The 15,779-nt window shown below is 32.3% G+C and overlaps 1 protein-coding gene across 4 annotated transcripts in view; it reads left to right on the top strand.

The window, feature by feature from the left end:
• The window catches only part of OPA1 (OPA1 mitochondrial dynamin like GTPase), an 83,985-nt gene extending 69,431 nt beyond the window's left edge, over positions 1-14,554 (top strand). For all 4 annotated transcript variants that reach the window (XM_081300862.1, XM_081300863.1, XM_081300861.1 and 1 more), the window contains 2 exons: positions 9,992-10,066; positions 12,383-14,554. In XM_081300862.1, coding sequence (XP_081156988.1) covers positions 9,992-10,056 — 65 coding nt within the window. In that variant the 3' untranslated portion in view covers positions 10,057-10,066; positions 12,383-14,554. The remainder of the gene's footprint in view (positions 1-9,991; positions 10,067-12,382) is intronic.
• Positions 14,555-15,779: the final 1,225 nt, after the last annotated feature.

Below are 15,779 nucleotides of genomic sequence, written 5' to 3'. Positions count from 1 at the left end.
GTTTTATATTAAAGTTAAGTTTTATTTATGTGCCATTGTGAAAATACTCTTTGATTTTTCAAAATGCCAATACACATATTTAAACCTAGAGATTAGGCTATTTCTCCCCTTCTAGTAATGCTTACCATGTTTTTCAGTGAGAGAAATTAGAGTGAATATTTTTATTTGTATTAAATTTTGTTTGGTTTGGTTTTTTAACTTTTATGTTTTTGAGTATTCTCCCCATTTCCAAAATGGAAAAAAATAGAACAGAAGCCTAAATATAATCAGAAAACAATCCACTGACCTATGCAACAATTATAAAAAACAAAATTAAGCAAGATATGAACACATTTTTGACAGAGAGCTTAAAAATTGGTGAATCGGTACCCACCGAACTAGTAGCCTCTGTGAAGTACAGTTCTCAGGGTGGTTGGAGGGGTGGGCTAAGGCGAAAGGAATGTTAATTTTTTTATGATTTTATAAATTTCTAAATTTTATACATTTCTAAACTCTTATCCCTACCCCCCATTAGCACAATTTAAAAGTTACCTTAGAAATTATATAATCTTAATTATCTTGTCCATAGGAAGGAAAGATAGTACATGATATGCACAGTCTTCAAAGTAACATATTTTCCCAGATAACCTCTTCATGGTTATGTAAGTACCAGAGACATTGCATGAGATCCACATGGTAATTGTACATCATGGTATCATCCTCAGTGGTTGTAATTCACAGTGAATTCTCGTTTACTGCAACTTCCAATCTTGGGTCTGTCCTCTGAAAATGAATTAAAATCTTTCTTGTACTAGTAAATTTTTCCAGCTTGTTTAGCATATTATAAATACTAGATTTTCTCTTTCGTTGTTTCCACCTGTGTACAGAACATTCTGTTCTAATTTTTCCTTAGAACATTTCTTTCATCTATTCCCTACTTCTGGTATTTTGTGTCATAGAAAGAAGTTTGCTGTTTTTAACTTAGATCTCCTTTCTGTGCCAAGAATTTGATTTCTTTTTTTTAATCTTTAGAATCTCCTTTTATTGTACCACTTTATACCCTGAGGTATATGTCTTTAGACAGATCTTTACCAAGTACACTATCATAATTTTAGTGGGTTTTTTTAAATTGTTATTATCACAGAACTAGTACATATGTATTATAGTGAATTACAAAAATATAGATGGTAAAATTTTAAGTGTTGCCAATCAGAGATTACCATTTTAACATTGTAATTTAACAAAATTTGTAATGTAGTCCTACCAATTTATAGTTTCTGGAACACAATTTTCATTAAGAGTGCTCTCTGGTTGACTTCCTGTTATACCCCTATATCTTCATTTTCGGTGCCCTTATTTCCAGTTTCTCATCTGTCAGAGTAAGCTAAATTTCACTTACTTTTCCTCACATAAATTTAGTTCAAAATGTTAATTCAGAGAAACGAGCAACATTAATAAAACCTGTGGTTCCATTTACTTTATATAGTTCCAAATATTTCAGAAACCATATTGAATGTAATGTAACATGTACTGAGAATCACTGTCCTTTGAAAGTTAATCCCCTACCTACATTTAGGACCCTAGCCTTCCTATGTGTATTTATGTTTTCATTATGTTTCCCAAACCATTCTCAATGCTCAAATCAATCTCATCATAAAACTAATGATTGGTTTTTACATACAGTCCAGCTACTTTCTGATCTTGATTTTGTTTTACTCAGGAAAACTCTGTTTGCCTGATGCCCTACTTATAACAGTGCACTTGCTTCTTAACTTTGTGATCTTTTATTCTCACTTCTGCTGAAAGAGATTTTTTCCAAGATTACTGAAAATAAGAGAAAGCATTAGCACTTGGGATTAGAAAATATTCCCATTGTAACTGCATCATTTGATACTTTGGAATCAGCTTTCATCTGTCTCTCACATTTGTATAGTGCTTTACAGTTTACAAAACTTACATTTCTTTTAAAGTCATATGGAGCTTATAAGGCATTTTTTCCATTGTTTATGGGGGGAAATTGATGTTCATTGAGCCTAATGATTTTTAGCCAGTTATATAAGTAGTTATGATAAAGCTGGGTCTAACAATATATGTTAGAGATAAAATCTTTTTGGAATTATTTTTGGATTTTGTTAGTGTTAGAGCCTACTCTCCTAGTGAAAATAGTCATTAAGAATCTAGAAAAAGTGTATTTCCTCAAGATATGCATAATGGTTTCATTTGTTTAAAAAAAGTAATTCGAGTTTATAATATTTGTCATTTGCAATATTAACTTTTGATTTTCCTTTTCTACCGAGAAAAAGAAATTGTGGTGTAAAATTTAAAAGATTTTCTAATTTAACAAATATGTGAAAGTAATTCTGAAGTTATTTTCATTTTTTGAGCTGTATTTCAACATATGGAACCAATGCAAGATGAGCATTTCTTTTTTTCTTTTTTTTTAAAGAGAGAGTGAGAGAGGGGAGAGAGAGAGAATTTTTTAATATTTATTTTTTAGTTCTCGGCGGACACAACATCTTTGTTGGTATGTGGTGCTGAGGATCGAACCCGGGCCGCACGCATGCCAGGCAAGCACGCTACCGCTTGAGCCACATCCCCAGCCCCAAGATGACCATTTCCTATCTGAAATCCAAAATGCTCCGGAATCCAGTTTTAAGTGCTAACGTGACACTTTTCTGGGCTTTTGAATTTTAAATTTTCATATTAGGAATGTTCATCCCATAGAGTCTAAACAGATATTCCAAAATCATCAGCAGCAGCATCATCATCATGATCTAAAACGTTTCTGGTCCCAAGTATTTCAGATAAGGGATATTCAACCTATACCAGTAACTATATCTCCTTCCAGGATTGTTGTGATGAATAACATAAGTTGTAAAGTCAGCCTAATAAAGCATGAATTCTGTTCTTCTTGTTTAGTACACTTTGTCCTAATGCAACATCTTATTTTAGGAAATATGACTTTTATTTCATTTTTGCATTTTATCTCAATTTGTAACTATTAAGTACTGAGATTTTTAATTCTGTATTTTTTTTCGTGAATTTTTAGTTGGGTTCATGAATCAGTACATTCTCTGAACTTATTTCCTTTTACTTTTAAAATTACATTTATGATCTGACTGTTTAAGAATCATTCTCATGATTCATTTGTCTGTTACGCCTCCTTTTTTAAAGTTTCAGCACTGAAGGTCTTTTGACAAACCAATATTTATAACAGTTTGACAGCAGGATGAGGAACAGCGTTTGTCTTTGTAACAGCTTGAAGAAAGACCCTTTCCAGGACCCAGTCATGCAGTTACAATCTTGACCTCTTTCTTATTCTGGGAACATACATACAGCAGCACCTCCCATGTGTTTTCTCCTCCCATTGACTGTCCATTCACTTCCCATCTGTTTTGCAGTCTTAAAGGAACAGAAGGGGCCCTCTTATAAATCTGTCTTTGCAGGTGATAAATGGTGTCCTATCTCTTTAAGGGCTGCCTGGGTGGTTTTTCTTTTCTTAAAATGTTTCAGCTTTTCTCCTAACAAAACTCAGAGCAATAATATACTTTTGAGAATGGAGGAAAATAGAAAAGAAAAAAAACATCAATTTTTTTCAGCTTATTGAGACAGAATATTTCACTGATTTCTTTTCAGTCTTCCTAATTAATTGCCTAAATTTTTTAAAAATATATTGATATTTAGATTTTCCTGCAGAAGCAGGCAAATGGAATTTATTTACCTGCTTTGCAAGTATGTTCTCCTTTATTGGAGAAAATAAAACTGTGTTAAATGCATATGTAAAATAACTTCTTTTACTTGTTCTAATTAGTTATACAAAAACTTTTAAAGATTTTTTTGCTCCTAATTTGAATTGATAGTTATAATATGAAATATTTCATGTACTTCATACAAAATAATTCACAGTAGACAATTGTAATCTTATAGTAGAATCTGTATAGCTTTTATATTTAAAAAGATGATCATGAATTCCATAAAAATTTATTATCTTTTACTTCTATTGCTGAAAACAAATGCTATAGGTATTTATAATGTTGAGCTTTCCAACTGTTGAGCATAAATAAAAATAAATTCCTTTGCCCATGTAGAAATTATTCCTAGAAGGGTAAATATGACAAATATGTAGTCCCTGTCCCCACCCTGCAAAATGTTCTTAAATTACTGATTTAGAAAGCATTACCAATATAAAGAGACCACTTTTACAATATTATGGCATATTGTGTAAATCAGTTGGCTAATGGCATTTTCTACAAACAAGGTTGTTAGTTTGTTTATCAGTTTCCTGGCCTATCCCTAAAAGGACTTGAGGCAATTTATAAACATATTCTATGCAAAAAATAAAAATACTTAAGTGAAAACATTGAATGGGAAGAAAGGGAAAATCTAAAGCAAATGAAGTGAAGTTTGGATTAAGATTGTTAACCCCTCAAAATAACATGCTCAAGAGTTCCACATGTTTTGGTAGGGGCAGAATGGTTGGTGTACATTGGAAAACTAAGTTGGTTACCTGATTCATGGTGACTGTCAGACAGGTACTTAGGAGACGGGTAGGTATGCCAGGTACACATACCTGAGAGAAATTGCTCATCCGTCCTCTTAAAGTAGAGACAGAATTGAAGGATGTGAATCAAATGGCTACATATAATCATGCATTTCATGGACTCTTCATAGTAATGTTCCTCAGTGTAAGTTCATAAGGAATCTGTGAAAAATGAAAATGATGCAGTCCAAATTCACAGCTCTTTGGTTAAATTTACCTAAAGATAAAACATATCTAAAGAACTAGATGAATTATACATACCACATAGACAATCTTCCATAAATATTATTTCTAAAGTATAAAAATATTTTATATTTGTTGATATTTACAAGCACCTGGAATGATAATACTCTGTTGGTAATTAAAGCAGATCAATAATCAGTGAGCTGAAATTAGGTTCACCATCCACTTAGAAAAGGTGAAGGGTCTAACAGGTGTAAAAACATGGATACAAGGCTAATCTGTGTGTACTCATACTGAAGTCTTTTGGAGAATAGGTTTCAAAATATGGAGAAAGTATTTGAAGAGGTTTTGATCATATTAGCCAAAATGATCCTGGCTCAAACATAAGTTGTAATTTACCTCATGGACTTTCTTAAGACAAACTTTCTTTCAAAATCATATGGTTTAGGGGTCATAAAATAGCAAATATTTTAATAATTATCTTTACTGTTTGAATTAAGTTATGGTTAAGTTGGTTCACTCAACTCTGAACACTGAATGAATATTCATGGACATCTATTACAGAGCAAGTATTGTACTAGGCTCAATGATTTTAAGTAGGGAATTCATAAAAGCAGTCCCTGCTGTTCCCCACATTGATTCATGAGAAAAACTTTTATAAAATTGATCTTTCCAAGATGAATCATATAGCTTTGTGAAAATATATTGCAGTTTATGATTACATTTTTTTCCAGAATGTTAACATCAAATAAATAGACACCAAGGAGTAAACAGAAAGAAAAATTTTAAAAGATATAATTATAGGCATGTGATCAATTAGAACTAGGACTATGACTTCTCCACAGTTGTAAGGGTAATGGCAAAATTCCACAATGTAGTATAAGCTATGAGGTGATATACATCACATTATGTTCTCTCCTTTCTAAAAATGATATAAAATATTCCCCCATTGATAATCAGAGGATTAGAACAGGGATTTAAAGGGGGGGAGGTCATCAAACCTTTCATTACTGTTTGTGAAGTCGAGTCTTAGAAGATTTTGTCTACAATAATATACTTACACGCTTTTAAATTAGAAACATGGAGCTAGCAATTGTAGTTCCCAATCAACCTAAATAAACAGTCATGAAGAAAGTGGATGTAATTCTAGCCCAAACAAAAATTTCCATTTGAATTTTTGAAATAATGGAAATAACCCAGCCTTCACAGATCCCAGAAGTCTAGGACCCCAGCTTTGGAAGTCTATGCCAGTCTTAATTAGGTTTTCAGGAGATATGAATTGGTGCCTCCTCTTCATGTAACAAGAGGTAATATTCTGTTTGTCTTCATTAATGAGTCTTTAAAAATAATCCTGCCTGTTTCTAAGGGAAAAAAACAGTGTTCAAGACTCAGAAAATAAATGCTAGATTGAGGTGTACCCATTTGACTATATCTCTGGTTCTTCCTTTTATCAGCTATAAAGTGCACTTTTTTTGCCTTTGTCTAATCAAAGATTTTAACTATCATGTTCATTATTTTGAATCTGTTTTTACTCTTTTTTTCCCCTATGTTTCCCCACATTTTATATTTCTTCTAAAAGGTACTTGCATAGTATAATTGTCTAATAAAAGGCAAATCTTTTAAGGAACAACATATACTAGTAAGAAGTGTTCCTTTAATTTTCAGTCCATCAGTGAACAGCTCTTTATAACAGAATCTCACCTACAAGTTATCTTAAAGCATGGTACAAAATGCTTATGCAGCATATTATAAAACAGTTCTGTTGAGGACATTTGGATCTTTGGATGTGTGGTTTGCTTAAAGTACCCTGCAGTAGTAAGCTTGCAGCTTGTTTCTTCATGCTTTCTTTAAAAACATCAAAAGTTGTAAAAGGTTTATTTCAGTGCATGTGGTAGTGTTTTGTGTGTAGCTCTTTGTTCCTGTTCTAAACTGGTATTAACCACTGAAGTGAACCTTCTCCTGGGTTTGGCCTTTGGCATTCACAGTGTATTCAAAACCTAATTACAGATTAGTCTATATTTGAGACTTTTAGAGCAAGTATCAGAAGACTCAAAAAGAAAATGAGAGTAGCAGTATCATTTCATGTGGAGATAAAGAGACCCAAAACGTGAATGGGTGTCAAGTCATCTAAAGAGAAGAAAAAAGAAGGAACTTCATTCACTGAGACTGGCGGTTTATGAGTCGGGGATTATGGGAATATTCATGACTCAATCAAGAAGCACAATGAATTGATGTTTGGAATAGCTCATCTTTTAAGTAAACATTGGGTAAAATGGAAAGTAGACTCCATATTCACTTCATTTAGAATTGTGTAACAGAAATAGTAGTTTGTTAATCCCTTCCTGAGTTGGTTTCATTTATCAAATCACAAATTCTATCAGAATTCTGTAATTATAAAATTTTAATAGAAAAGGGAGTTTGCTTTATAAAAACTTGATCTGATTTATATTCATATTCCTGATTTTAACTGAAATATATCTTATTTCACATTAAAGGTAGTATTTGTAACAAATACACTTAAAATAATAGTATTTGCTTTATTACTATTGATGTTCAGTTTATGATACTGAATCATACTACATTTGAATTATAGAAACACAGACAGAGCTAACTCTTCAAGCTTTAATATCCATATCTTTAGTAGTTACACCTACAGGACTGAATGAGGACCAAATGAAATTTCTTTTTCTTTTTTCTTTTTGCCCTAAGGATTGAACCAAGGACACTTTACCACTAAGCTACAACCTCAGTCTTTTTTTTTTAATTATTTTAAATTTTGAAACAAGAGTCTTCCTAAGTTTCTGTGGGTCTCACTAAATTTTGCTGAGGCTGATCTCAAACTTGTGATCCTCCTGCCTCAGCCTCCCAGGTCACTACAATTATAAGTGTGTGCCACCACTTGCAACTGAAATGTCACATTTGAAATTACCACAGACATAGTAGATACTTCATAGATTTTGAGTGAAAGAGTAACCAAGGAATGCTTCCCAAAGAAAGGATATCTTCGTGTACCGTAAGTGCATTGGGCAGGTGAAAAAATGACAAATAAGTGATGTTTTTTTTTTTTTTTAGCTAGCATTAAAAGAATACATCTGTGACAATTGATATTTTTTTCTTGTAAGCTTCTCCTCTGTTCATGACACCCATCCCAATTGCTCCCCACTTAAGTTCCCTATGTGTCATTCTTGAGGTTTCAAGGCATGGTGGTACTGTGTCCTGATAGTCTAATTATAAAATTTTTTAATAAAAGCATAACTTCTTAAGGGAAATTTGACAGCTTGTTTTTTTTTTTAATTCTATGGTTTTCATGTTAAATAGTTCTTTTAAGTGATACCACTGTACCTCATGCCTACAGATATTTTGTCCAGCTGAGGGTAGAAGTCATTAATAGGGTAAAAGTGTGGCTAGCTGCCTGGTTGCTCTCAAATCATGTTATCAAATCTCTTTATAAGGTACGGTATGCCCAAGTAGAAGTATTTATCATGGAAGCATTCAGAGGCACTACTGAGCCTCTGAATGCCTCTGAGGTTTCTGTATGTTGTGCTATTCAAGTTTTTAAAGACTGTCCATTTCCAGAATTCTGTGAGACAGTTTAGAAAACTTTATCCTTCTCCTGTACACCCTTTTTAAAAAATCCTTTAACTGATAAATTGTACTTTTGGGAAACGTTTCTACTCATTGCAAAAAACAGACTTGACTGTTTCTAAGCAACTAGACGGAATAATTTTTAAAACTAACAATGTAGCCTTATTTGGGGAAGGTACGTATGTTTACGAGTTTGACTGCTATTAAGAAATGAAAACCAGCCTATGAAAATATATGGACTAAACTAAGACATAGGTTGGGATTATTTTTCTCTATAGTCCTCTAGTTTAATCTTGTCTATAAGGAAGTAACATCACCATTGTGATAACTATTATCATATATGCTCAACAAATACTTTGATTAAAACAGGAGACCCTTCTTCCCCATAGGTTTTATATTAATCTTAATTTAATCAAAAGTTAGAAATACTAAATTGCCAGAAAAAGATTGTGATATTACGGTCTTAATACACAGCCATAGAATGCTTTGTTGATTGCATGCGATGCTAAGAATCTACAAAAAGAACAGTTCTTTCTTTTATTGGGTACTCATCACTAATGCCCCTTGCTGTTAAAAAAGTCACTTGTATCTTTAATTGCATATTATTTTCTTTCAAATATAAATGCTGAATATGAACTGTATCGTCTATGATTTTTCTGTGGAAACGAGTAGAATGCTTGCCAGTTTTACCTGTAGATCATTAGCTTTGAACCAGTCAGCTCACTTTATCTGATAATTTCCATAATATGTTAAGTTATATTACAAAACTGTTTGTAATCATGCTTAGTGTAAACCATAATATAGGAGATGCAGGTTTAATTTGTCAGTAATATGAATCATGACTTTTCCACTTTCAGTAAGAGATCATTATACACTGCAGATTGTTCACCTTTGTAGAGAAAAATGTACATTTCCAAGATTTTATTTGGAAGTCTATAAACCTGAAAAACTTATAATAAACCTAAAAAACTTATATCAAGTAAATACTGTAAATCTGCCTTTACTGGCTCTGGTGTTTTTAAACTTTTTTTCATTTACAACTGGAAAAGTACTTTTTTGTGTGTATTTTTAAAGTGTTATCACCTTTCTCTGTATGTTATGAATATTTCCCACTGTTTTCTTTGCCTTTTAATCTTGTGATATTTAGAAGTGAAAGCATACATTTCTATGTGATCAGAATGGTTGATCTTTCCTTTGTTATTTCTCCTATTACTTTATACTTAAACAGTCATTTCCTAGTCTAATAACAGTTAGAAATCCATCTGTGTTTTCATTTTTTAAAAATATAGTTTTTGGTTCTTTTTTGGTCCCCCCCTCCTTTTTTTTCAGTTTTTAAAATGGTCTTGCTAAATTTTTTTGTTTTAGATTTGCTGAGTCCTTGCTTGGGCTTCAAAGAATCTGAGAACTTACTAAAATTATATACAGAATGGTACATCTATTCTATACATGCATTCTCTGTAAGAATCTCTAACTTTTAATAGATTCCAAAGCACACACATCTTGTCCTCCCTCTTTCAAAAAACATTATGTAGACCTCAGATGGTATGGTAGTGGGGCTCTAACTTTTTCCTTATTCTTCAGATTGTTAAATAAGTATATTAGACCTTTTAGTAAGTGATTATCTCCTGTGGTTTGCAATGCCTTTAAAAAATAAATTTGTTTTTATTTAGCTAACTCATTCATTATCTCTTTTTGTCTCCATAGAGAAAGTTAGAGAAATTCAAGAAAAACTTGACGCTTTCATTGAAGCTCTTCATCAGGAGAAGTAAACTGTATTAAGTGAGTAAAGAGTCTGCTGCTGCTTTAGTACCAAGTACAAAATTTGTATTCTAAATTTTTATTAGCAGTTTACTACTCTGCTTGACTATATCCTGATTGTTCCTTACAGTGTAATAACTTTAAGGCATGAATCTGAGAAATAGCTTCTGAATTTCATGTATATAATGTTCCTTGAAAAAACTTGATTGCCATCTGGCTGAACCAAAAATATCCTCTAGCATTCATTATAGGCAGAACAAAGGTGAATGTAAAGAGCTAAGATATTTTATAATCTGCAGATCACTCCTCATCTGCATGTTAAAAACTGAACTGTGTTATTGTTTTATCCCTTGTTCATAATTATTGGATAATTATGTATATGTTAAATATTCAACTTGTAAAATGTCCTATTTGGCTTGTCTATAGTAATTTTAATAATTGTTTTAATCTTTTTCTCTTTTGTTTAAAAGCATTTAGATAAACCTTTTTCTGTTTAACTTACACAGCCTTAGAATTTATTACTGATCTTGATATACTGACACTTGTCTGATTCTGTGAAGTCTGGCATTCTAAGCATGTTTCTAATAAAATACATATTTAAGGATTTCCCTTAGTAGCATTATAATCAGTAATTGTTTGCTTTTACTGAAGAATTTGAAGGGAAAAAATGCTATGGTTAAGCCATTATCATTTATTGTAAAATTTCCATTCCTTATCTGTGAGCTGGGTACAAGCAGCCTGCGTGTGACAGGGTGGGAACTGGAAGGAGTAGAAATGTAAAGTTACTTCCCTGGCTGTACCCAGTTCAGTCTAAGCAAAACTACCACCTCTTCTCTACTATAGGGAAAATATTTTTGAGAAAGCAAACTAAAAAGAGAAGTACTGCTCAGATCATACATCATTCATAACAGTACTCCAGCAATAAATGAGAAAGGAAGGAGTTAAACACATTTCAAGGAAAGCTTTGTTGCTTTGTTTTGCTTATTTCTTTAAAGAACAGATATATAGAAGTATACAAAAATGCAGAATTATCTTTAACACAAGCCAAATATAACTTTGGTGCTTTTAAAGGTGTTTATTTACATTTATAAATTTTTCTACATCTTCCATGTGTAAAAAGTTATTTTAAAACCATAAAATGTTCCAATATCATTCTGGTCATGATAATTAGTATGACTAGATAAGATTAGCAATGAACATTTTTAGTGCTTCGTGATCTGGATCTTCTCCTTTTTTGGCACCAGTGTTCACATGACATTTTCATTTATAGATATGGCCTTTGGGGGAAATAATTTATGAAAACCCACAGAAACCAAATCCATTAAAACTACAAGCTACATTTCTGGGTTTTGTAATTAACTGAGGAAGTTCAAAGCCAGCCAGTGTTATTTGTTTGTTTGTTTTGGGGGGTACCAGTGTACCCAGGGGCATGGACATTTGGCTACTGAGCCACATCCCTAGCCCTATTTTGTATTTTATTGAGAGACAGGGTCTCACTGAGTTGCTTAGCACATCACCAATGCTGAGGCTGGTTTTGAACTCGTGATCCTCCTGTCTCAGCTTTCCAATTAGCCAGTGTTTTATATAATAGTGTCTGCCCTCTAATGTGGTCAGTGTGATATCTAGAATTGCCATTGCTGCTAGAGATATTCCTCTTCTCTGCCAGAGAACAGTATAGTACAATCCTAAAAAGCAGGTTGTGATGATACTGGTGCATGGAGAGACCTTGCACATACGAAAACCATCCCAATTTTTCTTGTTTCCTACATGCCTGGAGTCTCTAAGACCCTTCGCAATCCTTGTGATTTATGACTCTAAACTCTTGCAAAATATCTATGAATTGGACACATGATCTATTTTTTACCTTAAAGATCCATTTAAAACAATAAATCTGGCAGAGTGGTAACCTTTCTTCATTCTAATCATTTTAGAAAAGTTACCAAGCATTGGGAGAAATAATTGCTCAATTATAGTTTTAATGTATGTGGAGTTCCTTAGCCTTCATTTTGCTTTTTAAAAAATAGTTTGAAGTAATTATAATTCTAATATTTACTGAGGATGTTTATACCCAACACAACTGTGCAGTCTTCTCTACTAGTTACATTTTAAACTTTTTCTTTAAAAAGAAATGAATTCTAATATATTTTCATTCAGACATCATACTTGATAAAATTATGCTAATGTTTTATGGTAGATGATATTCTAAATAATTTCAATAAAACTTGCAAACTTAGTGAAACTTCGATTTTTTTGTGATCATGCAGTAATAAAGTTTGTTTAGAAGTTTTGCATTTGTCTCCCTAGACCTAAATTTATCAAATGGGTTTATTTTTACAGAATTCTACTCACAATGTAATCGCCTCTACGTACGTCTAGAGAAAGAAAACTTCAAAGTCTTTTGTCCTGCCTCTTTTTCTTCTGCTATTCCACCTTTCTACCCATACAATAAAGTCATAGGATACAAATAATTTATGTGCGTTACAGGCACTTTAGCCATCAGCTGCCTTGAATGAAAAAACAGTGGAAATGGCATTGACATCCTATTCAGTTGTTCTGGAGTGACAAATTGGGATTATAAGATTGGTGTTGCCGTTAGGTATACTCCTTGAAGATAAGAAACTTGCTCTCTGCTGTTATCTTATTTATGGTGGCACTAAATTTATTAACATATGTTACTCACTGTCAAGTTTCTTTTCCAGGAATGTAATGCTAGTTGTTTTGGAATAAAACATAGCAATTTTTAAGAAGTTATCAATTGTATATAAAATGATGGTAGCCTGCTAAGTCATTGTCTGTATCTTTAATGTTCTATATCCAGGAACTATTTGAGCGTGATAATTCAATTTATATTCACCACATGAAAGAAAACTGGGTAACAGAAGAACCCCTTGGATAAGTTAATTTGGATTATAATAATTCAGTGTATATTCATTGAAAGGAACCTCAACCCTTCATTGCTAGACAAGAAGTTAGCCTTGGAAGTTGTCAGTAGCAGCTTACCTTCAGTTGCTATTTTTACACTCCCTATATCCATTTGAAATTAATTCATTTTGAATATTGTATATTTAAGTTAGACTTCCTGTTAACAGTGGTTTCTTTTTCCTATTGACAGAGCCATTGGAGTATGACAAATGATGAAAAAGATGAAGGATAATCAATTGACTAATTTTATTTAGAATATTGTCAAACATTTGAACTAGGAATCAGGAAAAGACTTCCTTTCATATGAGTTTTTTCTTTTTTTTCTCTCAGTACTGGGGATCAAACCCATGGCGTTGCATGTACCAAGCAAATGCTATACTCTTAGCTACACTCCCTGGGCCTCCATATACTATTTTAAAAACTTTCAACAATTAGAATGATGTTGACCATTCCCTCTCTCAGCTGGAAATTTAAAGAAAAATTTAAAGTTTAATTCTTTGCAGTTCAGTTATAATAATACCCTCACAATATTTTCTTGTGTTTTGTATAATTTTTATTGGTTAAAGGGCTTTAAAGCAAATATGCCTTTTTTTTTACTTAAAATGTCTTTCTCATTTGCTACCTTTTTAAGTCTTTATTATGCTAATAAAAATGCCCATTGTATAACAGTTTTTATTCTACAGTTTTATGTTTTCTTGGAATTGTTACAATTCCCTTGTTGATAACAATTCCTTTGCCCAATTCCCACTTTTTCTTTTTAATCAGGAAAAATTGATAACCCCTCAAGATATGACACCTCATATACAGAGTTGGATAATATCACAAAATATTTCAGAAACTAGAAATTCCGTGAATATTTGCTTTACACTGTTTGATAAGAAAAGTAGATCCAATTTTTAGCAGCTAGCAGCAGTATACATATTGTTATTTTGCAGATGAGTAGTCAAAAAAAACATTTTGTGTTTTTTGGGGGGTCTATGGACAGTGGTCAGCCAAAAGGGAGTGAACTTTGTGATGTTCTATACAAGGATTAGGAGATGGCTTCACTGCTTGTCACTCTAGCTAGCCTCTACCTCTACTACTACCTATAGCTACAATAGGTAGGTAACCCCTCACTGAAGCAGACATCTTGCAATGGTAATATTCATGAAGTTGTAAAACACTCCTTGCAACTACACACCTATTTCTTTAAAAAGAAAGAAAGAAATAGGATCATATTTGTTACTGTGAACTTTAGAGGGGGAAAAAAAATGCCCTCGTGTTAGGCAGTAATTTTTATCACTTCCATGTGTATAAATTTTAAAAATGGTGGTGGGGACGAAGAAACGGCTTCTTTGAGGAGATCAATATTATAACTTAAATATGTTAAGTAGATCATAAAAACGTATTATTAACAATCCCATATGAATACTGACGTTCTTCCTATCTGTCCCCTTCATTAAAATTGCTTCTTTCATGGTTTTTTCTTTTCTTTTTTATTTTAGCTGATCTCACACTAAATATGCTTCCCCTGCCCTCAAAAAACAGTTATTTATTAAATGCAGATGCTGTGAAGAGAAAAAAATAAAATTCAGTCTCAACAGTAAATCTTGTGTGTTGTGTCTATAGTTCAAAAATTAAAAATGATTGAAATTCAAGGTAAAAAAATTTCAGATATTCAATATGCAGAAGTGAAGACAAATAGGACAAGAAATCATTTGTTTGATGTCAGAATTTTCAAAAAATGGGGAGAATACAGCTTTGTATGGAGGCTGAAGAATTTTGAACAGATGATAGCCAAAATTAGTGGGACAGGATGTTAATCAGTGTGTATAGGTGAAGCAAGTGGTGCAGCTCTTGCTCTTCACTGTCAAATTGACTGTGGCCATAGTCACAGGCAGAGCAGTCAGCCTGTCTTGTCATTTAATTAAATTCTCTTTGTGTTACCCTGCTTTCCAGGCTTTATTCAGAAGGACTCCTTCACATAAATTATTTAGTGACCAAATGTGAACCAATAATGTAAAAGTGAGTAGGAAACATTGTGGAGAGTTTTGCTTCCTAATGTTACAATTTGGGAATTTCATATACAAGATTCAGTGTATGAGTTTTAAAGATGAATTCCTTAGCTAGTTAATAATTTTGTATGTATTTATTTTAGATATATTTACCTGAAAAAACAAATTTGGTGTTTTCTCTTCAATAAATGGGATCATAGTAATGGTCTTTATCTCAATTTTCAAGGCTGACATGTATTTTACTTTCAGATATATTAGCATTATGGAAATATGCTTAAAAATGTGTTCACCTTTTGAATGATCATGGCGATGTGTTATTTAAATATTTAAAGCTTGTTTTTCACTTGTGCACTGTGAATGAACTTTGTATTATTTTTTAAAAACCTCATACTACATGTAGATGTTATTGCAACTTATATTTTGCCTGTGCTTGATCTAAGGTCATTTGTGTAGATAAGTAATTAAAAGATAATTAAATCACATTATAATTTTATTATTGAAGAGCATCTTTTTAAAAATTTTCTTTGTTTCTAATGAGGAACCCTGTAGTGTAACCAAATTCATGGTCTAACAAATGTAGCTGAATTCCACATACTTTACACGAAAGCTTAAATTCCACATACTTGACACTGCACAGTTATAATATTACCATTTTCAACTGGTGAAGTTTTTTTTTTTTTTTCCATATCTCAATACTTGTCAAAGCATTCTGGTGTTTTTTTGGTAAAATATATAACATGTTTTGTAATTGCATTCTGCTGCCGTGGCCATCATTTTCATTAGTGATGCTATCAAGAAGTTTGAAGTATTTAGTTACT

Source organism: Spermophilus citellus, assembly GCF_964194105.1.
Source record: "Spermophilus citellus genome assembly, chromosome: 7".
Classification (NCBI taxonomy): Eukaryota; Metazoa; Chordata; class Mammalia; order Rodentia; family Sciuridae; genus Spermophilus; species Spermophilus citellus.
This window is presented reverse-complemented; position numbering and strand designations above follow the sequence as displayed.